This window comes from Phodopus roborovskii, unplaced genomic scaffold, assembly GCF_943737965.1.
Source record: "Phodopus roborovskii unplaced genomic scaffold, PHOROB, whole genome shotgun sequence".
NCBI lineage: Eukaryota > Metazoa > Chordata > Mammalia > Rodentia > Cricetidae > Phodopus > Phodopus roborovskii.
This window is the reverse complement of record NW_026125554.1, coordinates 1,601,272-1,628,960: the sequence shown is the minus strand read 5'-3', so window position 1 is coordinate 1,628,960 and position 27,689 is coordinate 1,601,272. Positions and strand designations below refer to the sequence as shown.

At 50.9% G+C, this 27,689-nt stretch overlaps 1 protein-coding gene across 4 annotated transcripts; it reads left to right on the top strand.

The window, feature by feature from the left end:
- The first annotated feature begins 4,212 nt into the window (after positions 1 to 4,212).
- Positions 4,213 to 26,491, top strand: Dazap1 (DAZ associated protein 1). 4 transcript variants are annotated; one of them, XM_051177396.1, is made up of 12 exons: positions 4,213 to 4,403; positions 11,815 to 11,855; positions 12,211 to 12,377; positions 12,592 to 12,657; positions 15,707 to 15,817; positions 16,438 to 16,486; positions 19,058 to 19,140; positions 21,206 to 21,359; positions 22,362 to 22,391; positions 22,539 to 22,679; positions 23,361 to 23,537; positions 25,621 to 26,491. In XM_051177396.1, the coding sequence occupies exons 1-12, from the start codon at positions 4,375 to 4,377 to the stop codon at positions 25,794 to 25,796; spliced, it is 1,224 nt and encodes a 407-aa protein (XP_051033353.1). In that variant the 5' UTR covers positions 4,213 to 4,374; the 3' UTR covers positions 25,797 to 26,491. The 4 variants fall into 4 exon arrangements, with proteins under 4 accessions (XP_051033353.1, XP_051033354.1, XP_051033355.1 ...); XM_051177397.1 differs by having other exon boundaries at positions 4,214 to 4,403; positions 15,710 to 15,817; XM_051177398.1 differs by having other exon boundaries at positions 4,215 to 4,403; positions 25,624 to 26,491.
- Positions 26,492 to 27,689: the final 1,198 nt, after the last annotated feature.

Here is a 27,689-nt window from a genome sequence, read left to right as displayed (position 1 = left end):
CATACCCTCATTTTACAGAGGGGGGAAAACTGCTAAAAAAAAATTGGGAAAGTGGAGATCACAACTCCAGGTTAGAATCCCAACAGTCTCCACTTTGTGCAGTGCCCAGGGGGCCTGAAGAGGGCATCCGATCTCCTAAGCTCAGTTACTGGCAGTTGTAAGCCCCACAGGGGTGCTCTGGCCCTCTGGAAGAACAGCCAGTGCTCTGAGCAATCTCAACAGCTCCTGCTTTTTTTTTTTTTTTTTTTTTTTTTTTAAAGCAGATTCTCAAGTGGCTCAGGATGGTCTTGAACTCTCACAGCTGAGGTTGCTCAGAATGAGTCCTGGGCTTTGTGCCTGCCAGGAAAGTACTCTCCTCACTGAATTATAGCCCAGCCCCAGCCTCCATGTTCCAATTACTCTTGAGTGGTCCTTCTGATGATCTTGTGTGGTCTAATTAAAGCATAAAATAGGTAGCTTTGTAATGCCAGCACTCTGGAGACATAGGCAGGGAGATGTCTGTGAGTTCCAGGCCAAACAGAATTACATAGGCAAATTCTGCTCCAAACAAAAGCATTGGCCTTGAGCCAGGTGGGGTTGGTGTGTGCCTTTTTAATGGAAGGCAGAGGCAGATACTGATGAATCTCTGAGTTTGAGACCAGCCTAGTCTACAGAGTAAGTTGCAGGACAGCCAGGGCTACATAGAGAAACCCTATTTCAGAACACCAAACAAAAACAAAAACAAACAAACAAAAAAAAACCAGCAAAGCTTTGGCCTGATTAGAAAGCAGCTTTTTTTTTTGGGGGGGGTGCACGCCTTTAAGCCCATCACCGGGGAGGCAGAGGCAAGAGGATCTCTATGAGTTCAAGGCCAGCCTGGTCTACAGAGTGAGCTCCAGGACAGGCTCCAAAGCTAAACAGAGAAACCCTGTCTCAAACAAACAAACAGGAAGCAGCTTTTGATTCATTCCATTTTTAATGGTTTGAGCTGCTGTGGAAATGAATTGTTTTGTTTTGTTTATTGACACGGACCTCACTGTGCAGATCAGATCCCAGGTCACCCTCAGATCAAGCTAGCCTGGAACTCAGAGAGCTCCTCTTGCCTCCCACTCTCAGGTGCTGGTGAGACCCATGGTTCTGGGGATAGAGCCCAGGGCTCTGTGACTACCAGAAAGTATTCTACCCACTGAGCCCCATTCAGAGTCTACTCTATAAACAACATATTACTGTAAAGGGCTTCGGCCTGGGACTTCTGACCACATTCTGTGACTTGTGTCCTTCGATCCTGTGCTGTTCATTCATCCAGTCTTCACAGGGTGGCAACGTCATCAGGTCATCAGCTGTTAACAAAATTTTCCTTTGGACCTGAGAGGTGTTTCAGCACCTAAAGGTTTGCCCTTAGGCTTGACAACCTGTGTTCCATCTCTTGCATGTTGTCCTCTGATCTCTACATGTGGATCATGGTATGCTAGAAAAAAAGGAAATACATGTTCATTTTTGAGTTGTGGGTGTATGTGTGTTGTTTTGTTTTGTTTTTGAGATTGGGTCTGCTGGCTGGCCTGGAACTCCTGATCTTGCTTTAGCTTCCTGGGTGTTAGGATGTCAGGTGCTCGCCCTACACCCAGATTCTATTTGTTTGTTGGTTGGTTTGTTTCAAGACAGGGTTTCTCTGGCTGTTTTAATGTTGGCCTGTGAGTATTTGAGGACAACTTCATGAACAGGGATGGCTGGCATGGGGGTGGGATAACAGGATAATCTGGGATATATGGGTGGGGCAGGTATGGTAACGAGTCTCAGCACTCAGAGGCAGGGGCAAATAGATCCAAACTAGCTGGAGATATGTAGTTAAACCATGTCTTTAAAAAAAGAAAAGAGCCAGATATGTGGTAGCACATGCCATTAATCCCAGCACTTGGAAGGCAGAGACTGGCAGATCTCTGAGTTTAAGCCAACCTGGGCTACAGAGTGAGTTCCAGGACAACCAGAGCTGTTACACAGAGAAACCCTGTCTTGTGTGTGTGTGAGGCCAATCTATGGATTATGAGAATAATGACAGCCAACTCCCCGCCCCCAAACTCATATCCTCAGCCCCACCTTGCATTGCAGTTCTAGGGTCTGCTCTCCCTGCCTTTTCATCCCCCATATAGAGTCAGGCCTCACCCTCAAAATTGTTACTCTATTTTGTCATCCAAGAGAAGCCTCACACTGGAGTATACAATCCCTGGGAGAACTGCCACCTGGGCCCACTCTTCTCTCATGCTTGGTGTTTTGCATCTGGGTACTTATGTGTTACCAGCATCTGGCTTCATAGGCAGCACTGTGGGCCATGTGAGGTGTTTATTGTTTGTTTGTTTTTTGTTGTTGAGAACTCCCATGTAGTTCATATTGGTCTCAGTCTCACTATGTAGCTGAGGACGACCTTGAATTCCCATTCTTCCTCTCCAACCTCCCAAGTGTCAGAAGAGTGTCAGAATGGTAGGCAGGCTTGCATTGCCATGCCTGGTTTATGTGGTGCTGGGGATGGAACCATGGCCTTGGTCAGTCTGGACAGGTGCTCTACAAACTGAGCCATTACCTCGTTTTGTTAACTTATTTGTTGTGTTATTATTATTATTATATTTTTGAGACAGGGTCTCACTTTGTAACTCTGGCTTCTTTTTCTTCTCATCATTATAAACTTTTTTGAGGTGGGGTATTATTATTATTACTACTATTATTATATACCTTTTTGAGGTAGGGTCTTGTAAGCATTGAATGCGGCTTGGATGGAAAGGGATTTTGGCACTCAGGAGCTGAGGAATACCATAGGTCACAATAAACATAGCAGCTTACAGCCCTGTTCCAGGGAAAGGCTTCCCCAGTGTAACAACAGCTCTGATTTGGCAGGCAGAGGGAGGGCTTCCCCAGCAAAGTTGTTAGGGTCAGGCTCCAGTCCCCTGGAGTGTAACAATTAGGCTTAGCTAAGGAAAGGTTTCTCAGGCGAAAGTGTTAATCCCTGCTCAGCTCTGGCTCCAGTGAAAATTTGTTACTTCTCTCTGGCAAAGGAAGGTCTCACTCAAACCTCATTCTAGAGATTTATTGGGAGGGAAGAATCCAGAAGAGTGGCTGTCTCTCCCACTGTGGAAGAGCACAGCTAGACAACCACAAGCTGAATGCACAGGATTTACATAGGGATTCTTAGGGGCAGAGTTTTTCAGGGTGGGAATTGGTCAGCTATCAATCCTTGAGCTCAGACTGGCTAGATCTCATGTTCAGGAATTGGTTGGGTTTTTTTGTTTGTTTGTTTGTTTGTTTGTTTTCCCTCAGATTCAGGGTCAGATTTGGCTCTGGCTTCAGGGACAAAGGGTTTCTTTCACTGATCCTTTTTAGCCTTTTGGCTATAATTTTAGGGCCAAGATGTATTTCTTAAACTGTCTCTGATTCTAGGGACAAAGTGTGTTTCTTTGGCACTGGTTTCAGGGTCAGGGTGCATTTCTTTGGTTCTGGTTGCAGGGCCAAAGTGTGTTTCTTTGAATGGCCCTTTTTCCCTACAGGTCTCATTTTGTAGCCCTAGCTAGACTGGAACCTGCTTTGAGAGGAGACAGATTATCCTAGTGAGAAGACAGCCAGTAGACAATAAATAATTGAAAGAGTTTGTCTGTCCTTGTTAGTGGTACTGGGGGACAGTGATGATTTTTTTTTTTTTTTTTTTTTTTTTATAGCCAGTGAACTAGGTTAACTTCTAACTTTGATCCCAATAGGGCCTTAACTTAATGACCTTGGACAGGTGCATCAGCCTATGTGACCCTCTGTATCATCTTCTGAGAAAAGGGACACCAGGAAGTGACACATTTCTTGACGTGAATGTGCAGCCTGTGTTCTGCACCCGGCCCTGAAGGGCAGCCATAGACTTTATTCTTCACAGGCCCCCACAGAAGACAGAGACTCGCAAGTGGCGAAAGGAGAACCCTGATCTGCGCCTGCGCGCGCCATGAACGCCCAGCGCGCCGGGCGCCACATGCACGCGCACGTACGCACGTGGCTGGTTCCTTCCGCGGGCCTTCTGAAGGCCACAGAACACGGAGGACTACATTTCCCAGAATACTTAGAGTCGAAGGAGCGGAAGCATATTGAGCGGCTAGCCCTATTGCGCCGGCGCAAAGCCCTGCGTTGCCCTATCAAGCAGGCACGCACGCGCGGCGCGCCCCTGGCTCCGCCTCTGGAGGCCCCGTGCGGGAGCGCGCCCGGGCGTGCGCAGGGCGGCGGCGCGGCGGCGCGGGGACGCGCGGCGACCGTTGGCGCGGAGGGAGGAGGCTCAGCGCCGCCGCCGTTGCGCAGATCCGGGCCGCGGCCGCGGGGAGGGACGAGCGGTGACCTTCCGGAGGTGCGGGACTCAGCGGGCCGGGACGGGGCGCCATGAACAGCGCGGGCGCCGACGAGATCGGGTGAGGCCATGGGGACGAGGCAGGCTGGGGGCGAGGGAGGCCGGGGAGCCGGGCTGGACGGGCCGGGACTTAGAGGAGAGCCGGGGTGCTGGGGGGAGCCCCAAAGGCAGTCCAGGGGTAACTAAAGGGGCCCTAGATGACAGCTCACGACCAGAAGAACCCTAAATGATAGCTCACGGCTTAGGGGGACCCCATAGCATAACTCACCAGACTGAGAGATCCCGGAATGATAATCAGGGCATTGAGGACCCCTAAGTGCAGCTCTGGAGTCAGGAAAGCCCTGTAGGATAATTAGGGATGCTAAGAGACTCCTACAGGAGTTCTTAGATGCCAGTGAGACTCCAAAGATGGGCCAGGGTCCTTGGGAACCCAAAACATTACATTGGTGAAGCTGGGGGACCTCCGAAGAATATATTATAGATCAAAGAGACCCCATAGGATAACTCTGGGGAGTGGGGAATCCTAAAAGATAGATCACAGGTCATGGAGACCCCATAAGATAGATTAGGGATGCTGAGAGTCTCCAGAGGATAGATAAGAGGTCAGAGATAACCCCTCTGTAAACTAGGTTATGAGTGCTGAGCATCCCAAAGTATAGATGACAAGTCAGGGATACCTCATGGGATAAATAACACAGGGATACATTAGGGTGCTGGGGAAAACTACGTAGAACTTAAGAGAGGAGGAGGACCACAAAGAATAGGTCAGGATGTTGGGCTTCCTAAGTGGAGTTCAGGGGGCCAAGGAATCTCCAGTGATAATTTTGGTGGTTGTGGGACCCTCCAAATGAGAGTTCAGGGATTAGAGAGGCCATCAAATGATACTTTGTAGGACTGAGAGACACAAAAAAAAAAAAAAAAAAAAAAAAAAAATCAGGTATTGGAAGGACCTAAATAGAGTGTGGGTGTCAGGTAAAATTCAGGGGGCTTGGGGGCACCAAAGAATAGATAGTGGTTAGGGATACCCCAAGAGATAATTCAGGGTGCTGAGAGACTGTACCCAGAAGCTAGGGCTCAAGAGGGACAAGTGGATGGGTGCCAGGAGGCCCCTGTAGAATAATTTAGGGGACTTTGTGAGGGACACTCACAAAGGATAGATTAGGGTGTAGGAGACCTCATAAGTTGAGATATGGAATCAGAGATACCAAAAAGTAGATCAAGGTGCTGAGGAAACCCCAAAAAAGGAGTCTTGGTGTTATGGGAGACCACAAACCATAATTGTAGTTAAGGGGAGATCATCAGGTTAGCTAAGGGGGCTAGGGAGACCTCCAGTAGGAGTCACAGTAGATAGTTGGGGAACCCCAAAGTCTAGACAAAGAACTAGAGAGACCTGAGAGGCTCCAAAAGATAGCTGGCCAAACTAGGAGATACCAAAATGGACACCCCGAGTCAGGGAGGCCCAGAAGAATAGGTAAGGAGTCAAAGATAATTTTTTTTAAAAAATTTTTATTTGTTGTTGTTTGTTCATAAGCTGATTGAGAGGCTGGGGAGACTCTCAATGAGAGCTCAGGGTTCATGGAGAGACCAAAAAAGAGCCCTATGAGCTTGGGATTCCAAAGTGGAGCTCAAGGGGGTAGAAGGGGATACCGAGTGATAACTTAGGGGACTAGTGGACTCCAAAGAATAGGTTAAAGGGGAGCCTGGGGAGTTAAATGACTCCAAAGGGGGACTTAAGGCCAAAGAGATTCCAAAGCCTAGCCAATGAGGGCATTGTGCTGCCCCTAAGGGATTCTCCAGTGGGTTAGGGGTCCCATAAAAAGGAGACTAAACCATATTTCAAGGATTTGGGAAACCTGAAGAACCAGAAGCCAGGAAGACTTCCCACCCTTAAAACAGCTCAGCAAGCCAGGGCACCCAGAAGTAGAATTCAGGATGCCGGGGAAGTATGAAGGGGGGCTTGAGTCCTGGGGACTTAAATAGTAGTCTGGTGGTATGGGATTTTCACATAGGAGCCTGGGGTCGGGGAGCCACAAACAATAGCTCAGAATACAGGGGACTCTGTGTAGAATGCTGGGAGACCCAAAAACAAGACTGAAGGTTGGGGAACTGCCAGAGGGAAGTTTTTAGAGCTGTGGAACCTGATATGGGAGTCAGGGAGGTCACAAGAGTTCGAGGACTAGGGAACCCTAGGTAGGGACTTTAGTGAACTCTGGGATATCAACTGGAGCTTGAGGGGTCCAGACAAATCTGAAATTCTAAAGGGAACTGCTCTGGGTGCCTAGGGTTCCTCGGGACCCTGATTGGGATGGCTTGGGTTTCCCCAGTAGGCCTTAAATGCTGCTTCCTAACTGCTTTGTGAATTTTCTGGCCCAGGGTCTCTGAGTGGCACCCTGAGGTTCCCTTGCAGGTGCAGGGAGTTGGCTGATTGGTGCACATGGCCAGGCATGATGTGGGTTCACTTTTCTACTTATAGCTTGTGTCACCTGAGTAGGGAGACAGTGAGGCACTCACATTGTACTTTGGGGTGCTCTGGTTGCTCTCTGCCTCCCTAGGAAGAGTCTGGCTGCCCTCAGGCAGGTTTTCTGGTGTGGTGGGTGAACTGCCTAAAATTCCCTTGGAATTGAGTGTGCCTGGCACAGAGGACCTGGGTGTAATGGGAAAGAGTGTGCTTCCTGTGGATCTGTCCTGGGATCAGAGCAAATTTCTGAAGGAAGGGGGCTGCTGCACTTGGGCCTTCGCTGGTGCCTGTGCAGCTGGTGGGTCTGTGGCATCCCTGCTCATTGCTTGGGATCTGAGGGGCCAGTGTGGGCCTGAGACAGGTCAGAAGTGGCTGACTGCAAATGTGTTGCAGCCCTTCCATGGAACAACGTAGCTCTCCAGGATATTGAGTGATGTGCCAGACCCTGCTGCACCACTCACAAGACTCACTGGGCAGTGTGGCAGTAGGAGCATGTGTCTAGACTGGACGAGCTTGGGACTGTGCTCTCTGAGTTCCCAGAAAGCTACCCAAAGTGTGAGTTTTATGGTTTGTTTTGGTTTTGAGACAGGGTCTCACTATGCAGCTCTGGCTGTTCTGGAGTGCACTATGGCCGAAGATGGACCTGCCTTGGCCTCCTGAGTGCCCAGAATTAAAGATGTGTCCTGCCATACCTAACCTTTGTGTACAAAAGTTTTAAATTGTTTTTGTTTTTAGTGCTGGAGACAGATCTGAGGGCCTGGCTCTGTGAAAAACCAGATCCTAAAGTTACAAATAACAGTCTCCAAGTGTAGCAGTTGGTTTCTGAGAGAACATAGTAGCTGTGCATCAGCAGTGGGCCATCCAGGGTCCCTGTTAGAGCTCCTTGCTTCTGGAGCTTTTTTAGATGCATGCTGGGTCCTTCTTTCTGCCATTTCCTCTATAGACCATTGCCCTGGGTTCATTGGCCTTGTTTAGCTCAGACTGTAGGTGGATGGTCCTTGTTGGTGGAGGCCGACTTTGTCACATCTGGTGGGGCCTCCACCCATATGCATGTATTGGCTGGGGTGCTCCAGGTCATGGCAGGAACTACCCATTCTTTCTTAAGGCCTCTGCTGGCTAAAGCCTGTGATGTGACTAACTGTCCTCTCCTTGGGAGTGGCTTCCTCTGAAGAAGGTAGCTTTGGAACTGTTTCTTGGAAAGATAGCAAAGGGACTATCCATCTTAAAGTTGGGTTTGTCTTGGGTTTTTTGTTTGTTTTTGTCTTTCTGGTACAGAGCTGTGACAGGTCTGAAACTTTGTTATGTAGACCAGTGTGGCCGTAGACTCAGAAATTCACCTGCCTGTCTCTTGAGTTCTGGAATTACAGGCGTGCACCACCATGCCTAAATGTGAATCTATTTATTTATTTTATTCCTTTTTTTTTTTTTTTTTGGAAACAGAACTTCTCTGTGTAGTTCTGACTGTCCTAGAGCTTGTTCTGTAAACCAGGCTAGCCTCAAACTCACCAAGATCCTCCTGCCTCTGCCTTCTGAGTGAGTTGTGATTGAAGGCTTGCACTATCTTCATCCCCACAGCCTGTATTTCTTTTTAATTGGGGTATGCATGTACACACTTTCCATATTGTCAGACTTGGTGGTAAGTGCCTTGCTGAGACATCTGGAGGGCTGGAGTCTCTGAAGAGAGTCAGCCCATGCAAGAGGTTCACCTGTGGCCTGCGTACAAGAGTTATCACAAGTGCCCCGGTGCACAGTCTGTTTCCTGAGTGTTGGGCTCATGCCCATGTTAGAGGCTTCTGCAGTGAATCCACTTGGATAGGTCACTCTGCCCCTCAAATTGTACAGTGACTTGTAGGGCAGGGTGGTGGGGAAGATCTGATAGCTGGTGTGTACTGACCTGGAGAGGGAAAGACAGGCACACCTGGCATCCTGAAGGAGGGGCCTGGCTGTCTGGGGCCTATGGATGCTGCGAATCTCAAATTGGGTTGAGCCCCTTCTTGCTGTATACTGGCAGAAGGTAAATGCAGTGACAGGCCTGTTTGAGGAAGGGCCGACCTCATTGTGCATGTCACATTCCATCTAGAGGCCCCACTGCTCAGTGTCCCTGACCTGGGGAACCTGCTGCGTGGCCCTGAGCCCTGGAGGACACTCAGACCTCAGCCAGAACAGCTGCTGTAGGCCAGCTGCAGTGGTTCCAGACAATTCATTGGAGGGTATGGAGGAGGCAAGGAACCTGCTGGGTGCTCTTGTATCCATCTTGGAGAACTCAGTGAAGATAAATGTCCCCTTAGCCCTGGGGGTGCTTCTTGGGGTGGTTTTCTGTAGGGGAGGGTGTCCTGGACTTGCTTGGTGTTGCTCACTGAGCAATGGTCCAAGGTTCCCTGGGTTCAGAAGAGGTTGGCTGGTGTCACTTCATTTGCAAGCCACGACTGGTCTGCCTCTGGCCAGGACCTTTGCTCCATGGCCATAGTCCAGGAGCTGCAGGTTTTGTGTTGTGCATGCCTGCTGTGAGCCGGACTGTGGGCTTTTTGGTTTGATTTGGTTTGTTCCTGGAACTCACTCTGTAGACCTCAAAGTCACAGAACTGCCTTCTGCCTCTGTCTCCTGAATGCTGGGATTGAAGGCATGCATCACCACCACTGGGCTGCACTGCTGTGGGTTTAAACTAGCTCCTCAAAGGCTCTTGAGGGTTCCCTTTCAGAGACATTGAGTCTCAGGGTCACAAGTTTGACTGGCTTTGGGGAAGAGATAGGGTAAGCAGGAGGCCATGGCAGAGTATGGGTGTCATTAACACTACTGTTTCTTTCCAGGGGCTTCCATTGTAGGGACTGGGGGTGTGGTTTGGGCCATGTGACAAGGTGCATGCACACTGAGCACCATCTGGGAGGGTAGGACCACCAGTAGAAGTTATTAGAGGTGAGATCCCTTTTGTCAGATTCTCATGTCACTTCTATCTGTGGGGTTCATAGACTTCTGCAACACCTGTCCTTGTAGGTGAGTTGGGGAGCCAGCCTGGGGATGGGCAGCAGGGGCTCTGCCTGACTATGCACTAACAGAAGCCTGCTGGAGGCACCTTAATCAGTGCTGTCACTTACCTGGCAGAGCTGAGTGCGGCCTTCGCTAGCCCTTAATCTTAATCTGCAGGTTGCTTTCTCCTTCTGTTAACCCCCAGCCTGGGTCCTAGTGGCTGTCTCCCTGGGGCTCTAGGGGCAGGCCAACAGGCACTCCCTAGGCTCTGGCTTTCCTTCCTTTCTCTTCCTTACTTGATTGAATACTTGCTCCCCCCACCCCCACCCCAGATTTAAGAGATTGGGTCCAGCCACAAAGGAAGTGAAATCCACATACTGGAACCTTCCAGAACCTTGTGAGCATGAGCCTATCTCACCTGACAGGCTCTTGTGAGCCAGGCATAAAGCCTTTGTGCACAGGCCAGGAGTCCTGCTTCCTTCAGACATGGCTGAAACAACTGCCACACCAACTCCCCTTTTGTGCTCTGCTGCCTGAAGCCAGGATAAGATGGGCATCTCATTCCCTACTCCGAGGTGCCATCTACATTTCAGTTGTGCTGGTGATGTGGCTGCCTCTCCCCCTTCTTTCCCCTTCTCTCTTTCCTTCTCTGCCTTTAACCCCAGCACTCAGACAGCAGTTGCAGGTGGATCTACAGAGTAAGTTCCAGGACAGACAAGGCTACACAGAGATACTGTCTCCAAAAAAGAAAAAGAAAAAGAAAAAAATCCTTATCTGGCATCCAACTTCTGATCCTTCTGCCACAGCCTCCTGTGCTGGGCTTATATACATGTGTCCCTATGCCTGGCACTTTCCCAATACCTGTGTCTGAAACTGCAGGGTGGGGGGTGGGGACCCACCTGACCGGTTCCTCTTCCTTGCCCAGTGGCCTGCTTTGTTAGGAAGCCCTGCTGGCAGTGGTTGGTGTTGTCAAGAGAGCTGAGCTTGCTCTGTTTTAGATTCAGTGGGCCCTTGCCCTTCCCAGGCTGTGGCCTCAGGAGACATGGTTTTATATCAGTGGGGCCGGGCCCTAACCCACCTATATGATTGCATAGATTTGGTTCTAGGAGTGCATTGGACTACCAGCTGTGCTCTTAGCGTTGCCCAGCAGGACAGGCACTGTCCTCTTCTACACTGCTAAGTGAGGGACCTGTGTGGTCACTCATGCTTTGCCATGGGCAGTAGGGGCTCTGCCTGGCCATGTACTACCAGAAGCCTGCAGGATGTAGGACGGGACTTGCTGTGAAGAGTGCTTAGGCTACTTGAGGGTTCTTATGTCTCTGGTTTATAGCCTGGTGTGGTGTAGTTGGCTGCCCACTGGTGGCAAAGGACATAGGGGTGAGGAGCAGGGTGTCTGGTTTTGGTGTTTACTGCAAGGTGAACAGATTTCTTAAGTCTGGGTCATGGCGGTGGTGCTAGTTCTGTGGACCCTTTGTTGCTCAGGGACTTGCCCCCAAGTGTCCTGCTTAGAGTCAGCAAACAGAGCTATAGCAGGGCAGACTCTCCTGTCTCCTGGAACATACCTTGTGCCCCAGAGCTGTAGAGAGATTAGGTGACACAGTGAGTGCTTGCTGCTGAGGCCCAAGGGCCATCTGATACAACTGCTTCTCTTTACTCTGGGTACAGCTGGCCTTGGAAACTGTGCTTGTCAGTAGGGACCTCAGACATGTCAGGGGCCACTGCTGTCCAGCCCCTTCATGGGGCCACGTCTCAGCACCAGTCTTTCTCTTGTTGGCTAAGCATCTTTTGGGCTTACGCTGCAGCTTCTGTCCTGATGAAGTGTTTGTGGGCACTGGCCTGTCACACTGGCTCTTTTCCTGGCAGTGTCACTCTGATAGGGCCATCTGTGGCAACAAGGGTATTTCTTGTGTCTGCTATAGTATGGATCCAGAAGTCCTTTGCTGAGCTCTGTGCCCTGCTGGTTGACTGAGCACATTTCACTGCCTGTGGGCCTGGTGTGGGTGGGACACCCCTAAAGGCATCAACTGACCTGAGCCTCCTCTCTCTGCAGGAAGCTCTTCGTGGGTGGCCTGGACTGGAGCACCACTCAAGGTAGGAGCTGTGGCATGGCAGACATGGGCAGGCCCAGCCTTAGTGCCTGTGGCCCTCAGTAGAGCTTGTTGTAAAGTCAGCATGGCCGCATGCTGGTGCCCTGCTTCTCTAGCCCTCCCTTCCTGTGCCCAGTAGTTAGTCCACACATTTCTGGCACAAGGCAGGGTGGCTTGGCTTCTCCTGGGCTATTTCCTTGCACCCTATGACCTCTCCCCCAGCAGTGAGCTGCCAGATAGCTTGGGTGGGGCTGGGGCACTGCAAAGGCATGTTTGTGTGTGCACATTTATATGTTCATATGTGCTGAGGCCATGCCTAAGCTAGGGACATGTGTGCTTTTGTTCCTACCTCTGAGCAGAGACTCTGCGCAGCTACTTTTCCCAGTATGGCGAGGTTGTGGATTGTGTCATCATGAAAGATAAAACCACCAACCAGTCCCGAGGCTTTGGGTTTGTCAAATTTAAAGACCCCAATTGTGTGGGGACAGTGCTGGCCAGCAGACCACACACCTTGGATGGCCGGAATGTAAGTGCCTTCATGGGTCCTCCCTGATTTTGCCCAGTTGTCTGAACTAGTTGGCTGAGGAGTTAAGGCTGCTGAAGATTGAGTGTATTAGAGGGTGGAGTCTTAAGGTGACAAGCCCTGGGGTGTGGTGGGTGCTTACAACAGTGTCCAATGCAATGCCCCTTTGCAGAAGAATGGATTCTTGCTCACCTCTCTGGCTTGACGTTTCCTACAGATTGACCCGAAGCCATGCACACCTCGGGGGATGCAGCCAGAGAGAACTCGGCCCAAGGAAGGCTGGGTAAGGCTGGCCTGGGCTGGGAGCTTTGGTCCTGCTGGAGGGTGGTGGGTAGTTACTCTATCCCCCACTCTGCTCACTAACACAAGGGAAATGGGATTCCAGGGGATGCTGGAGCCATTGAACGCCAAGCACCTTCATCCTTACAGCAGAGCAGGAGCCTGCCGCCTGTGCTTACTTGGCTCCACTGTTCAGCATTCCTGCTTGGCAGCAGACTGCCTTCACTTCCACATGGGCTGCTGAGCAGGCAGGGGTGGCGGCTTGTGGAGGAATCTGTGCTTACACCATGAGTGGCACCCGGGGCCTTTGCAAGTGGCTCATCTGTTTGGTGAGATGGTCTCAGCCTGTCAAGTGCTGGGATTTAAGGTGTGAGCTGCCATTCTCAAATTATTTTCCAAATTTATTTATTTTTGAGACAGGGTTTCTCTGTGTAGCTTTGTAGACTAGGCTGGTCTCGAACTCACAGAGATCCTCTGCCTCCTGAGTGCTGGAATTAAAGGTGTGTACCACCATCGCCTGACTTATTTGCATTTTTTTAAAATGACTTTTTATTTTATGTACATTGGTATTTTGCTTACATGTATGTTTGAAGGTGTCAGGGACCCTGGAACTGGAGTTACAGACAGTTGTGAGCTACCATGTGGGTCCTGGGAAATGATTCTGGGTCCTTTGGATGAGGATCCAGGGCTCTTAACCACTGAGACATCTCTCTAGCCCCTTACTTGTAATTTTTTGTGTATGGGTATTTTCTTTGCATGTATGTCTATACTCTGCTTGAGTGCCTGGTGCCCAAGGAGGCCAGAATAGGGTGTCAGATTCCCTGGAACTGGAGTCATGGCCATTGTGAGTCACCATGAGTGTGCTCGGGACCAAACCTGGGTATTCTGGAAGAGCAGTCAGTGCTCTTAACCACTGAGCCACCTCTCCCTTTGCTATAGAAGCAGACTCTCTGTGGGTGGGCTTTTGGACCCAGGCCCAGCAAGTTTATGACTGTTGACGGCCCCACCCCATTTTTCTTTTAAGAAAGCCATTTTCCAAAAAAAATTGTAAGCCTGTGCAGGCTTCCTTAGAACTGGACTATAGCTCTTCTCAGAGTCCCCAGCAGGGTGTTTCTGCTGTGTACACCATGGGACTGGCTGGCTCTGACTTCTGGGTTTCTGTCCGGTAGGTTGCTCTCTGTTTCTCCTCAATGTGGGCCAGCCTGGTATGGTGCACTCTGCACATGAGCTCCTTATCTGGGTGAGCCCACTGTCATTAGCATAGAGGTGTGCTCCCCTGAAGTTCAGTCTATCATGTAGCCCAGGCTGGCCTGGAACCCAGGATCCTTCTGTGTTGGCTTCCAGATGCTGGGCTGACAGGCCTGTGTACCCACAGCCAGCTCAGTTTAGTCTCTTAACCCAAAGTGGTTAGAGCCATGGGGACTGAAGTGCTCAAACCTGGAGCAGTGGGGGTGGGGGCTTATGTCTTCAGTGTCTGCTCCAAGCTTCCCTAAGTCCCTGTATTCCCAGGTTCTCACTGCCAGCTGGTACCCCTGAGGCTGCCTTTGTGGGGTTTTTTGTTTGTTTGTTTTGGTTTTTGTTTTTATTTTTTAACTTTTCCCAAATCCCCATGTGCACATGTAGGTCTTTGTTTGTTTGTTTTGGTTTTTGTTTTTATTTTTTAACTTTTCCCAAATCCCCATGTGCACATGTAGGTCATTGGTATCCACTTCCTACCATGTAGAAAGGTCCCGGGACTGTCCTAAGCGCTGGAATAAAAAGGAAAGCAATGGTTGGGCGGTGGTAGCACACATTATTGATCTCAGCACTTGGGAGGCAGAGCCAGGTGGATCTCTGTGAGTTCAAGGTCACCCTGGTCTACAGAGTGAATTCAAGGACAGCCTGGGCTAAGGAGAGAATTCCTGTCTCAGAAAAAAAAAAAAAGGAAAGCCAAACCTGTTTCTGTATTACAGGTGTTTTTGTGTCCCTGTCTCCTCCCCCCCCCCCTGTTGCTTTTTTTGTTTGGTTTTTCAAAACAGGATTTCTCTGTAACTTTGGAGCCTGTTCTGGAACTCGCTCTGTAGACCAGATTGGCCTCTCACAGAGATCCCCTTGCCTCTCAAGTGCTGTGGTTAAAGGCATGTGCCGCCACCATCTGGCTAAAAGAAAATAACTCCCTCTTCCTTCCTTCCTTCCTTCCTTCCTTCCTTCCTTCCTTCCTTCCTTCCTTCCTTTTCAAGACAGGGTTTCTAAAGCGTAGCCCTAGCTGCCTGTAACTCTCTAAAGACCAGGCTGGCCTCCAACTCAGAGATCTGTTTGCCTCTGTGTACACACACACACACACACACACACACCAGTGTAGACCAGGCTGGCCTCCAACTCAGAGATCTGCCTGCCTCAGTACACATACCCCAGTGCACCACCGCCGCCGCCGCCGCCGCCGCCGCCGCCGCCGTGGTCCAGTTGTTGTTTTGGTTTTTTTGTTTGGGTTTGTTTAGTTTTGCTGGTCCTAATTTTTTAATTATATATATTTGTTTTGTGTATGGATGTGCATTCCACAGTGTGTATGTAGTTGTCAGAGGACAAAGTGGGGTTGTTTCTCTCCTTTCACTCTTCTGCTCCAAGGCAGAATGTGTGGTGCCTAAGAAATTCTGCAGGCACCTGTCTCCTGTGTCTCCAGAGCAGTGATGATGCAGTTTTGGCTCTGACTTTAGCTGAATCAGAAGCCATGTGAGCTGGGGTGGCGGTAGGTGGGGATGGGAGGTACATATACACCTTTTATCCTAGTATATGGGAGACAGAGGTGGTGGATCTCTTTCTTGACTTTAAGGTCAGCCTGGTCTAGTTTCAGGCAGATCAGGACTGCTGTGCAAAGGGCTGGGTGAATGGTATTCATCTGGTCATAGCATTGGAGAGCCCAAGACAGCAGGCCTGCCATGATGAGTTGAAGGCCAGCCTGGGTTACATAGTGAGACTGTCTCAAAAAGAACCACAAAGCTATGGAAAGGGTTGTGTGGTAGTTAGCCTGTTGGGGAGTAGGCCACCAAAGTCACTGATTACCTCCTCTTTGACAGCAGAAAGGACCCAGGAGCGACAGCAGCAAATCCAACAAGATCTTTGTGGGGGGCATTCCCCACAACTGCGGCGAGACAGAGCTCAGGGAGTACTTCAAGAAGTTCGGAGTGGTGAGCTTTGTGCGCCTCTGTGGCCATTCCTGGGCATACCCCTGCCATGTCCTCATACCTGTTTCCCATCAGTGTTGCCTGGGCATTGAGGAGGGGTGGACAGTGAGGAGCTAGCCATGGCTGGGAGGCCAGGCATCTGGCCCTAGTGAGATCAGGTCCTCTGAACCCTATGCTACCTGGACACCTGGTACTGTGCCCACATAGGGTTCTGCTGTGGGAGCCACTGACCTTCTGTCATTGAGGTGTTTACACTATCCCACCTGGAGCTCCTTGTGTGGCCTTTCCTCTGGAACATCCTAGAGCCCTCTGCTCACTGGATTTTTGAGCTGCTGTGTGGGACAGACAAAACAGCAGCTGCCTGACCTGCTAGGAATTGCACTGGAGTATGATCAGGGATGACAGCATCCTGGTGACCCTGAGGATGTTCATTATTCTGGGGTGGTGTGTGGCCATCAGGCAGGGCGGAGCACAGGTCTAGGGAAGACTGTCTGGCATCTCACAGACCTCCTTCCCCCTGGGATATGCAGCCAGGATCACAGTTGCCTCTGGTGCCCTAGGACCTCCTGGAACTGGGGCTGAGTGGCTTTGTAGCACCTACCTCATCCACCCTTTGTCCACAGGTCACCGAGGTGGTCATGATCTATGACGCAGAGAAGCAGCGGCCTCGAGGTAAGGACTGAACCCGTTCATCCTGACCCATGTCCTCCCCTCAGATGGCAAACTATCTCACCCTAGACAGGCCAGGGTTGGATGCTGCACAGCCAATGCCATTGGGCCACATGCCAAGACACAGACTCCACACCTCCCACTCATGTCCGCATTGTCCTACCTCCCTGTGGGCTGTTCTAACACCTCTCATGAACATCAGCACATCTGTTTGTAAAGGTTCTCAGAGCAGACTTGGAACCCTCACTGCAGCTGTTCAGGTCTGTGGGAGGCCACTGCCTGGCTGCAGCAATGCCCTAGACTCGTTCCCCTCACTGCCTGCACTCACTCCTCGATGGTGAGGGAACAGGTGACACCCTTGCTCTCCAACCTTTGTTTTCTTTTGATGGCTGTTTGTCACCCACGTGTTTGGTTCAATGTCCACTTTGGGCCAGAATGCTCCACACTGTAGGACCTTCACTCACGTTGTGTGTCCCTCGGCCCACACAGCCTTCATCCACACACTCCCCCTCAGCAAAGGCCCTTCACAGGTGCCCGTGCTGCGCCACCACTCGGGAGCATAGTTTGCCATTTGAGCCTCCTCCACTCGTCCAGGACGCACTGCTCACTCGTGTGGTTTAGCTGTTAAGTTTTAGTATTAATTTATGGTAGACATACATGCTTAATGACGTACGTAGTGTCATAGAATACGGTACCGTTAAGTAAGCTGTCTCCTCTCTCTGTGATTGTCTGTGATTAACGATGTCTCTCTAGATCTCTCTCCAGGTGCTAAGTTAAGTCACACAGGTACAGGCCCGCCCGCAGTCAGAGGACGGAGCGGCTTTGCTCCCGTGGGGTGTAAACGAAGTTTCAGTGTGTTTGTCCCGCTGCTGCCTCTGACACAGCGTTGTAGACAGCCTGCCCCGGCTCCTCCCCCACGACCCACGGCCTCTTGCACTGTGCCTGGACCCAGCCAGCCCGATGGCTTCAGACACTCCCGCCGTTTGAGAGAATGTCAACTTTTCACATGTCTTCATCACTATGTTGTGTTCCAAATGCCGCCTCTGACTTTGCGAAGCCTCGGTGTGCGGGGCTCTGAGGGCAGCTCCTAGGTGCTCCCGCCCACGGCTGGCACAGCTGCCGCCACCCTCCTGCCACCCTCACCTGGCCCAGCCAGACCCAGCTAGTGTTGTTGGCCTGTGCTGGAGGGGCAGCAGGAGCTGGGCCAGGAGCTTTGGGGCTGGCATGTGGGCCTGTGTCCCCTGGGGGCTTGGAAGTGTCCCAGTGGGTGGCAGATAGCAGTGGTTGGATCAGCAGGACCCTTACAGCACCTCTTCTTGGCTTTGCTGGCTCCTCAGGGGTCTTGGTGGGTCTCAGGATTCCTTCTCCCTGCTCTATGTCTGCTGACTTAAGATAGCAGGCCATCTTGTCCCTGCAGACCTCTTGGTCCCCAGACATCCCGTCTGCAGTATCCTGTACTCCCCTCTGTCCTCTCACTGGTCTTGTCCCTTCAGCTTCCAGCTCCTCTAGACTTCACCTTTACCTTTCCATCTGGCTTCTCGTGCCCTGACACCATTTTCATAGGACAGCAAGAGTCCCTGCCCTCCTCTCCCATCTCTGCTCTGGTCCCTCAGCCACCTTTCCTTCCTGCTTCCATCTCTTTCCTCCCGTGTCCTCATAGGGTTACTTCTGGTTGACCTGCAGCATCACATCTCATTAGCTGTGGTCCTGTCCCAGGTCACTCCTTCCCACTCCTGTTAGTGCACAGAGGAGACCCTTGTCACTTACCTCTCTGCCTCTGCTGTGAAGTTCTCTCGGAGCCCTTGGCACTTCTGTCTTGAGCCTCCCTCACCCTTTGTTCCCTGAGGTCTCTGGGCCTAAGCGCCGCAGGAGATGCTAGCGCCAAAGGCCCTGTCCTTCCTGCCCCTAGCCGGGTAGCCTCGCTTACCCCAGACCAACCAAACTTCGTTTATACTGCCACTTTCTTGTGTTTGGGAAATGCTAAATTTTTTTTCCTTTGAAATTTTTTTTTTCTTTTTCTTTTTTCTTCTTTTTTTTTTTTTTTTTTTTTTTTTTTCTTTTTTTGTTTTTTAATGACACCATGCCTCTTGCTGTTGCTGCTGACAGCAGAATTTGACCTGCTGGAACCTTTTGTGGCCTGTATCTTTGTGTATTACCTGTATTTACCTATATCGTATGTGCATAGAGGAGTAGGACTGTTAGATATAGGACTCCTCGGCTTAGCCAACAGTGTTGGGTAAGCCTGGCGAGGCACATAGGAACTGCACTCGGTACCGCCTAGAACAGCGGGGGCTGCTGTGAGCACTAGCTGCGAAGCCAATTGCAAAGCCCGGGGGGAAAGCTGGGTTCCAGAAAAGCCAGAGCGCACCAGCACCACACTCAGTCCTGTCCCCTCCCTCAGCCTCCCAGGCACAAGTGTCACCCATTGTCCCCAGCCCCATGTGGGCCATGGCCCCTTTGCACACAGGCTTTGTCTGAAACCCAGCTCTATCCCATGGCCGCCCTGATACTGTTCATCATCCTGTTTTGTGTCACACGCCCTGCTACCTTGATTCACTCTTCGTCGTTGGCTAGGTTTTGGATTTATTACTTTCGAGGACGAACAATCAGTGGACCAGGCTGTCAACATGCATTTTCACGACATCATGGGCAAAAAAGTGTGTAGTTGTAGTTTTATTTTACCTTAAGACCAAGCCAAGTCTTAGGCAATAAGGGGTTTCACTGGAAAGTGGGAACTCCCCAGCAGAACATCCGTGGGGCACTTCCCCTGACGGGGGTGGGATGGGATAGAGGGTAGGTGGGGTAGCCCTGGGAGGTGGGTGGCCTTCAGTGAGACCTTAGTGTTGCCTCAGGCTTGGTTTCCATGACCACTCCTTCAGATGTGGCCCAGCCCCTTGTGTAACAGTGACCTTAATGTGATGAGCAGGAGCCTCCACACGCCGAGGTCCAGCTCCAAACTGAGCGCAACGAAACATCCTGAAGGATTGGTTTTCAATCGGGTCACTTACTGTGAAACTCCGGGACCAGCCACATGCTCTGATAGCACTTAACCACGTGCAGTCAAGTGACCTTTGGTGTTCCGTCTTCATACTGTGTTGCTGCCAGAGTGGGCAGGGCGGGCCCAGGGCCTCCTGAGATCCCAGGCCTCAGATCTCTATAGCTGCATGTGCAGGGTTCCCATTTCAGCCCTGATGAAGTCCACTTCAGCCACCTTAGCATGCATGATTGCCCTGGCTGTGTCAGACCCTAGCTCTGAGACTAGATCCACTTGCCACTCCTGTGGCTGACTGTGCTGGACCCATGTACAGAGGAACAGGGGCATCTCTTGCTCTGGGATGTGTAGCGTCCCAGGCTGTGGCCTATAGGCTTTTCATCTTGGACAGACCCTGATGAGGTTTGGCAGCCTTATTCTGACACTCCCTGCAGCCTCAGCTTAAGCCAGCATGGCTGGAGGAGCACAGCAGCTGCCAGCAGCAGTTCAAAGGGCTGTGTGTGTTGAAAGTCCCGTGACAGTTAGACCTTAGAGAAAGCTCAGAAAAGGCTCTGCAATGCCACCCTATCCCCAGGTGCCCTCCCTTATAGACCCCAGCCTGCCCATTGCTGACTTTTACTGGTCACTGTACCCCCTGGGGGACTTGAGGTACCTAGAGGTAGGCCTCCATGGTGTTTAAGCCCCAGACTGAGAAGCCGCAGGTCAAGTTCCTCCAGTCTTGGGTACATGCTGCCCTATAAGCAGGACAAGTCCCCAGGGGCTGCAAGGGTTCAGTAACTCTGAGCTCTGACCCTGCTTTCACACTGCCCCAGCTTATGGCATCTGCCTACCAAGTTCCCACCACCATGACCACCCTGGGGTGCTGGAGAGAGTGGTGGTGGTATTGGGGTTGTGCTGGGTGCTACTTCCTGCCCTAGGGGCCTACCACAGCCTGTGTTCTGGGCCTAATCCTGGTGACAGGCAGCCTGAGCATGGCTGTTGAATCGCCAGTGTGCCCTCAGAAGAGAGTGAAGGTCCCTTGCAATCCTGGCTAAGTAGGTCAGACACCAGCTTCTGTTAGGGTCCCTGACTGCTGTCCCCTGCTGAGCCAGGACTAGGCTGCTGCCAAACACAGTATGAAGGTTGCTTACTGATCCCAATGTCCATTTTATTGCATGTTTGTTGACTTTTTGTTAGCTGTACTGTAAGGCTCTTACATCCATCCCCTCTGACATTCCTCTGAGTTAACTGAGATTCTTTAAGCATTAGCCTGGGGAAGGTAAGTCTTTATCTTCCACTAGACATTTTAAATAATTGAGTCAAAGCCAGCGTGTTTCTCAGGTATGCAGGGGGGTGGCGGGTGGAAGCAGACTGCCCCCTGTAAGCAGGGTGGGTGCCTCCCATCTTGGCTGTCTCCTGAGGGCTCTTGGTCTCCTGCTGCTTGAAGTGGGGGGCATAGGGCATCTTCCAGATGCATCTGCTGTACCTGAGAAACATTTTTTATACAAAGAAATTAAAGAGCAAACTTTTTTCTTTTTTTCCTTTTTTTTTTTCCTTTTCCTTTTTCTTTTCTCTTTTTCTTTTCTTTTTTTTTTTTTTTTTAAGAAAGAAACCTACTGGCCTAAGTAAGCTTTATATTAAGTACTCACTTTAAGTCGTAAGGCGTTAAGTGTAGTCATAAGTCACCATGGGTGTCTGAAGGGCAGGGGCACTACCGTGGCTTTGCCCTAAAATGCACTTGGTTTGTCTAGGTGGAGGTTAAACGGGCTGAACCTCGGGACAGCAAAAACCAAGCACCAGGACAGCCAGGAGCCAGCCAGTGGGGCAGCCGCGTGGCACCCAGTGCAGCCAATGGCTGGGCAGGCCAGCCCCCGCCCACATGGCAGCAAGGATATGGCCCACAAGGTAAGGCTGAGATCTCACTGAGGCACAGGCCTGGTTTTGTCTCTTCTAGGGTGTCCTGGAGGTGGTGGCTGCTTCCATGTGCCATAGTGGAGGGGCTAGCACCACAGCAGAAGTAGCTGCCCAGGAGCCCAGGCTACAGGAAGGCTCAGGGGCTGGTAGGCATGTGAGGTGGCTCTTGAGTTGTCCTTTGAGGACTGTGTGATGTCATTCTGACCAAGTGTGTCACTTCTGCCCATTTCCTAGTTCGCAACAATAAAAATAGGAGCTTGGCATTGGCTTTCTAGGGGACCCAAGTCTGCAGAGAGCCTCTCTTATTGTCCTAGAATTTTCCTGTTTGACCTAGGTAGAACATGAAAAATATTCCCCCTCAGATCACAGGCTAAGTTGATACTTAACTGCTGACACTGTAGCTAGCAGGATGATTTCCTTCTTGAACTTTCTGGCTCTCCTGCCTCAATCTCAAAAAAGGGCCAAAAAGGCAGGTTCCTTGTCACCCTGTGTTCTCTCTCCTGAGCATCCTGCAGGCAGCTCCACACCCTCCCTCCCCCCTGCTAATTGTGTGCAGCCTCCCTGTGCCTGGTCACACAGTGCCATTGGCAGTAGTGCAGAGTGCTTCTCAGGAGGTTCTAGCTGGCTCTGGCTGGTGCTGCATCTGCAAGGATTGGATCACTGAGTCTGGGTGCTGAACACCAAGGGACCCTGTCTATGGTATTTTCCTCATTGCTCTTCCAAGAGCGACTTATGGAAGAGTTTGAAGGCACAGGCCATCCTGGCAGAGCAGGCACAGCAGAGGGCAGTCACTTGACCTGTGTGTGCTGTAAGCAGCACAGAACCATGAACCTGGTACTTGGCCCCTTCTCCTTTTTTATTGGGTAAGGATGCCTTCCCTCTCCAGTTAGATAGATCTCTTGAGAAATTTGTGCACATGCTGGGGAGTTTCTGGGCAGTATCAAGAGAAGTCGCTTTGGCAGACTAACTGGCACCTTCTTTTCTGTCTTCTAGGAATGTGGGTGCCAGCAGGACAGGCCATTGGTGAGTCAAGGGGATCAGGTACACACCACAGGCCTGTTGTGCTGTGGCACTGGGGTACTGGTACCGGCAGGAGGCCATGGATTTGAACTGGATCTGGGCTGTGCCAGGAGGCCCACTCTGCCCACCCTCACCCACTCTTTGTTGCAGGTGGCTACGGCCCACCCCCTGCAGGCAGAGGAGCCCCGCCCCCACCCCCGCCCTTCACATCCTATATTGTATCTACACCACCTGGAGGCTTCCCCCCGCCACAGGGCTTCCCACAGGGCTATGGTGCCCCACCTCAATTCAGTGAGTACTACCCTAGCCCAACAGATCCAGTATGCCAGCTGTCACCTGCAATGATATATTCACTGTGTCCTCGATAGTCACCCCGTCCTGCTGGGATGAGAGTAGCTGTGCTCTGTACTTGGATCCAGGGGCTGGCTGAGTTCATGGGAGGTTCTTGGATTATGGGGCCAGTGCTGCATGCAGGTTTGGGCCAGTGATATCTAGGGAACCAGGCAGTCAGTGTGTGGAAGAACTCTGGGAAGGAACTGACCAGAACACCTGCCTGGTGTTCCCAGGGGGCATTCACTAGTGGGACCTGCAGCCCACACTGCCCAAGGTAGAACAGTTGGACAGCTAGCTTAGGTGACTTACCTTCTAACAGCTTGATGGTATGATTGGTTTTTTTCTTCTGGTGCTGGGGTGGAGGCTAGGGCCTCCTAGAGCCAGCAGGCATTTAGCAAAGAGCTGCACCACTCTGGTGGTGGCTAGCTGTGGCCTGTGAAGTTTTGACCTAGCATTCTTGGGTGTATACATCACACCCTGGTGCTCTAGTCTGGTTCTGCCCTGAGCAGCGTGTCTGGGCTGAGTCCCAGCCTGCTGAGGTGCCTGGTAGAATGTTCTTGCTGGCCACTGTGACCCATATTCAGTTCTACAACTGTTTGTAGTACTAGCTGTTTGAGACTTTCTCTCCTGTCCCTACAGGTTTTGGCTATGGGCCTCCGCCTCCACCTCCCGATCAGTTCGCCCCTCCAGGGGTTCCTCCTCCACCGGCCACCCCAGGGGCTGCCCCACTGGCCTTCCCGCCACCTCCGTCTCAGGCTGCCCCTGACATGAGCAAACCCCCAACAGCCCAGCCGGACTTCCCCTATGGTCAGTATGGTAAGTGGCTGTGGCCAGCTGATCTCAGGATGAACAGAAGAGGTCACCAGGCTGGATTCTGGGGTGCTGTGCTTTGTTTTGTTCCTGTATTCTGGGAGACTCCCTCTTTGGTGCAACCATAGACTAGGGCAAGTAGTCTATGGTGTATGGACAGGGTTAGGGTAGGCTCATGTGATTGCTATGTGTGCCTGCTACTGAGAGGGTCTATCTGCTCTTGCCCCAGTGGAGCCCATTGCCAAGGCCAGCCTTGATCAGGTAGGATGAGTGGCCCTGGGACCTTCTCGTGGTTGACTCAGGCTGCTGTGGAAGCGGTTCCATCCTGCTGCAGGTGTCCCCAGCTCACCAGGCTTCTGTACCCTTCACAGTAGTGAGCTTCTGCCCTGGGTTTGAATCCACATTCTTACACGTGCTAGGCATGTATCCCTCCCAGGGACAGCCTCAGCCTTAGCGCATGCGTGCACATGTATGGTACCATGGTGTGTGCAGGCAGAGGGGTACTTGGGACTTGGCTCTGTGGTGTCAGGTGTCCATCATACTTGGCAGCAAGAACCTCAACATCAGTCATCTTGCTCCCCAACTTTTAAATAGTTTCATTTTCTTACTATAGTGCAAGTTGGCCTTGAACTCAAAATTAGTTCCTTCCCAAAAAGCCTTGAGTTCCTGGTTTCACCAAACCCAGGTTTGAGTTTTTTGTTGTTTGTTGGTTTGGTGTTTTTGTTTCTATTTAGGTTTGTTTTGTTGTTGTTGTTTTGCTGTTGTTGTTTTTCTAGACAGGGTTTCCCTGTGTAGCTTTGGGGCCTTTCCTGGAACTCACCAGGCTGGCCTTGAACTCACAGAGATCCTCCTGCTTCTGCTTCCAGAGTGATGGGATTAAAGGTGTGCACTACCAACACCAGTCTATTTTTGAGACATCTGCCTGCCTCTCGAGAGCTGGAATTGAAAGTGTGTACATCTGTGCCTGGTTCCTGTTTTTTTTTTTTTTTTTTTTTTTTTAAGAAGAAAATTTGCTTCTTTTATTTATTTATTTATTTATTTATTTATTTATTTATTTATTTTATGGTTTTTGAAGACAGAATTGATTTAGAACCTGTTCTGGTTTTAGCTCTGTAGACCAGGCTAGCCTTTGGTTTTTCAAAACAGGGTTTCTGTGTGTAGCTTTGGAGCCTGTCCTGGAACTCAACTTTGTAGACCAAGCTGGCCTGGAACTCTCACAGATCCGCCTGTCTCTGCCTCCCCAGTGTTGGGATTAAAGGCATGCACTACCACCACCCAGCAGAAATTTTCTTTTTAAAAATTCTTTGATGTGTATTTGAGTGAGGTTTGGTGTTTTTTTTGTTTGTTTGGGGTGAGTTTATATGCACCATATGCATGCAAGAGCCCTCTGAGGCCAGAAGGAGGCATCATATCCTCTGAAAACTGGAGTTACAGGCAGTGGGAACTGCCATGTGGGTGTTGGGAACTGAACCCATCTGGATCCACTGAAAGATGGCTTGGATCATGTTCATACGACCTGATCATCTGAAGTGAATATTTGAACACTTCAAAACCTTGCTGTATGTGGCCATGGGCAGGCTATGTCTCCATGCCTGGTGCTCTGAGCCAGGTCACCCTTGGGTCTGGGTACATTTGAGTCCTAGTCTTCAGGTTGCCTGTTGTGGGTAGGTGTAGCCTTCCACCTACTCCCCTCTGCTCTGGGCATCTAACCTCAATCATCCATAAGCCAGAGCTGGTGGAGCCTGAGTCCATGTGTATTGTTCACAGGTGGCTTTGCCAGGCAGGAAATAGATTGGCAGCATCTTGTTGAGAGACAGGGGGCTTGACTGGAAGGGTTATTGGGAAGTTTGAGTGGACCCCAAGACTATGCTGTCCTGTTTCTGACATAGCTCAGGTTGTGCCTGCACTGTGGGACTGAGCACCCCAGGTCCAACTTTATATGTGTGGTGCATTGGGACTAGATGTTAGGCCACCCACAGACCCTGTGCCTAAACACCCAGCCCTTCTCCTTGGGACAAAGCCAGGTAGGGATGCTCTGGAAAAAGCATGGGGTGACCCCTGCCCCTGAGCTAAGCAGCCTCTCTCCCAGCAGGTTACGGGCAGGACTTGAGCGGCTTCAGCCAGGGCTTCTCAGACCCCAGCCAGCAGCCTCCCTCCTACGGGGGCCCCTCAGTGCCGGGTTCAGGGGGTCCCCCTGCTGGTGGCAGTGGCTTCGGACGCGGGCAGAACCACAACGTGCAGGGCTTCCATCCCTACCGGCGCTAGCCAGGGGGATGGCGCCAGGGCAGGATTCGGGACTGGTGAACTCGTGACAATCACACACTTGGGACAAAATAAACGACCACTCAACCTGGGGGAGGGGGGGCAGCGGAGGCCACGTCTGGACTGAGGTTTTAAATATATTTCTTTTCTCTGACCCATCAGCACAATAAAAACACGTCACTGGTTCAACAACAGGGTTTTAAAAACGCCTTCAGCTTTAATTCAGAATTTCAGGTTTCTTTTTCTTCTTTTTTTTTTTTTTTTTTCTTTTTTGAGATTATTTTCCTGAGCCTTTGTTTTACCGTATATTGTAAACTTTTATGTTAAAGAAAAAAAATATACATTTACAAATTGTGAGATTTTTAAGAGAAATTTTCTACAATGTATACTGGCTTATTTTTTAATTTAAAGCAGGGTTCGGGTGCCAGAAGTGGGGCCCTGGCTCCCGCCGGCGCGGGCTGGGGCACAGGCGGAGACTACTGTGTGCATTTGGTTTTTTGTTCATTCCTTGCTTTGAGCGGCTTGTGTGGCTGCGGGTGCCACAGGGCCCCTGGCCCGGGTGGCAGTGCTGACGTCACAGGTGGCCTGGGCCCCACACAGGTGGCAGGCAAGGCCTTGCTGGAGGCCCCTCAGCAAGGCTCAGGTTCCCATTGACCAGTTTGACCCGGTTTGAATAAAGCAGCGTGTTTGGATCAGAACCTGAGTGGTGTCTGCTGTGTCTTACTCTGGCTTCTTTCCCTGTGTCGTTCCCTGTGTGCTTTGGAGGGCCCATGGGTTTCAGTTGGCAGGATTTGTCCCATAAAGGGAAGTGGGGTAGGCTGGCCACATGGAGTCCTGTCTTTGGACTTGAAGTGACATGTACCCCAGGTGTACTTAGTACTTTACACTCAGGGACGTGCACTACTGTGTGCCCATGAACATGGAAGGGCACATGACAGTTTGCTGTGCCCTACCTCATGGCCCTTCTTCCTGAGTTTTGTGTGTCGGGCTGACACTCTTGCACCACAAGTACACAGTGCCGTTCTCACAGTGGCCTGGCACTGGAGTTAGGGACAGCTGACATAAACCATGTAGGTGCTGGGAATTAAACTCAGGTTCCCTGGATCACCCTCAAATACACATTTCAAAGGCATGAAGCCTCACTTTTTTTTTTTTTTTTTTTATGTATTTCGAGTTAGGGTTTCTCTGTAGTTTTGGAAGCTGCCCTGGAACTACCTCTTGTAGACCAGGCTGGTCTCAAACTCACAGATCCATCCACCTGCCTCTGCCTCCCGAGTGCTGAGCTTAAAGGTGTACACCACCAATGCCCAGCTGAAGGCTCACATCTTTTAATCCCAGCACTTGGAAGGCAGAAGCAGGCAGATCTCTTGAGTTTCAAGCCACCCTGGTCTACACTGTGTGAGACCCTGTCTCAGAGAAAATAGATAAGGATATAGAGGTTTGTCAGGTAAGGGTACTTGTTTGTCCTGCAGAGGGACCCAGTTTTAATTCCCAGCACCCACATGGGTAGCTCACAACCATCTATAACTCTAGGGAATCTGGAGTTCCCTTCTGGCCCCGGTGGGTACCATAGGCAGGTGCTGCAAAGATGTACATGCAGACAACACCCGCAGCTGGGTGGTGGTGCACACCTTTAACCCCAGAGTCAGGCAGGCGGATCCAGGAGTTCAGGGTCATTCTTGGGTACATTGGAGTTTCAAACCTTCCTGGACTATATATGACCCTGACTAAAACAACTCAAAATACTACCTTTCAGTACCTGGCTGAAAAAGCAATTGAGGAACCTCAGCCACAGCTCAGGGTAGGGCCCAGCACCCAATAGTACAAACTGCTTATCACTCCTGCACACAGAGATCTGCCTGCCTTTGCCTCCTGAGTGCTGCCAGAGCCCACTGG

Excerpts from the sequence above, each read along its gene's own strand:
- Dazap1 (XM_051177396.1), top strand. The coding sequence starts at position 4,375 with ATGAACAGCGCGGGCGCCGACGAGATCGG. Across the intron at positions 22,680-23,360 it reads TGGTGCCCCACCTCAATTCA|GTTTTGGCTATGGGCCTCCG; the intron begins GTGAGTACTACC and ends CTGTCCCTACAG. Across the intron at positions 23,538-25,620 it reads CTTCCCCTATGGTCAGTATG|CAGGTTACGGGCAGGACTTG; the intron begins GTAAGTGGCTGT and ends CCTCTCTCCCAG.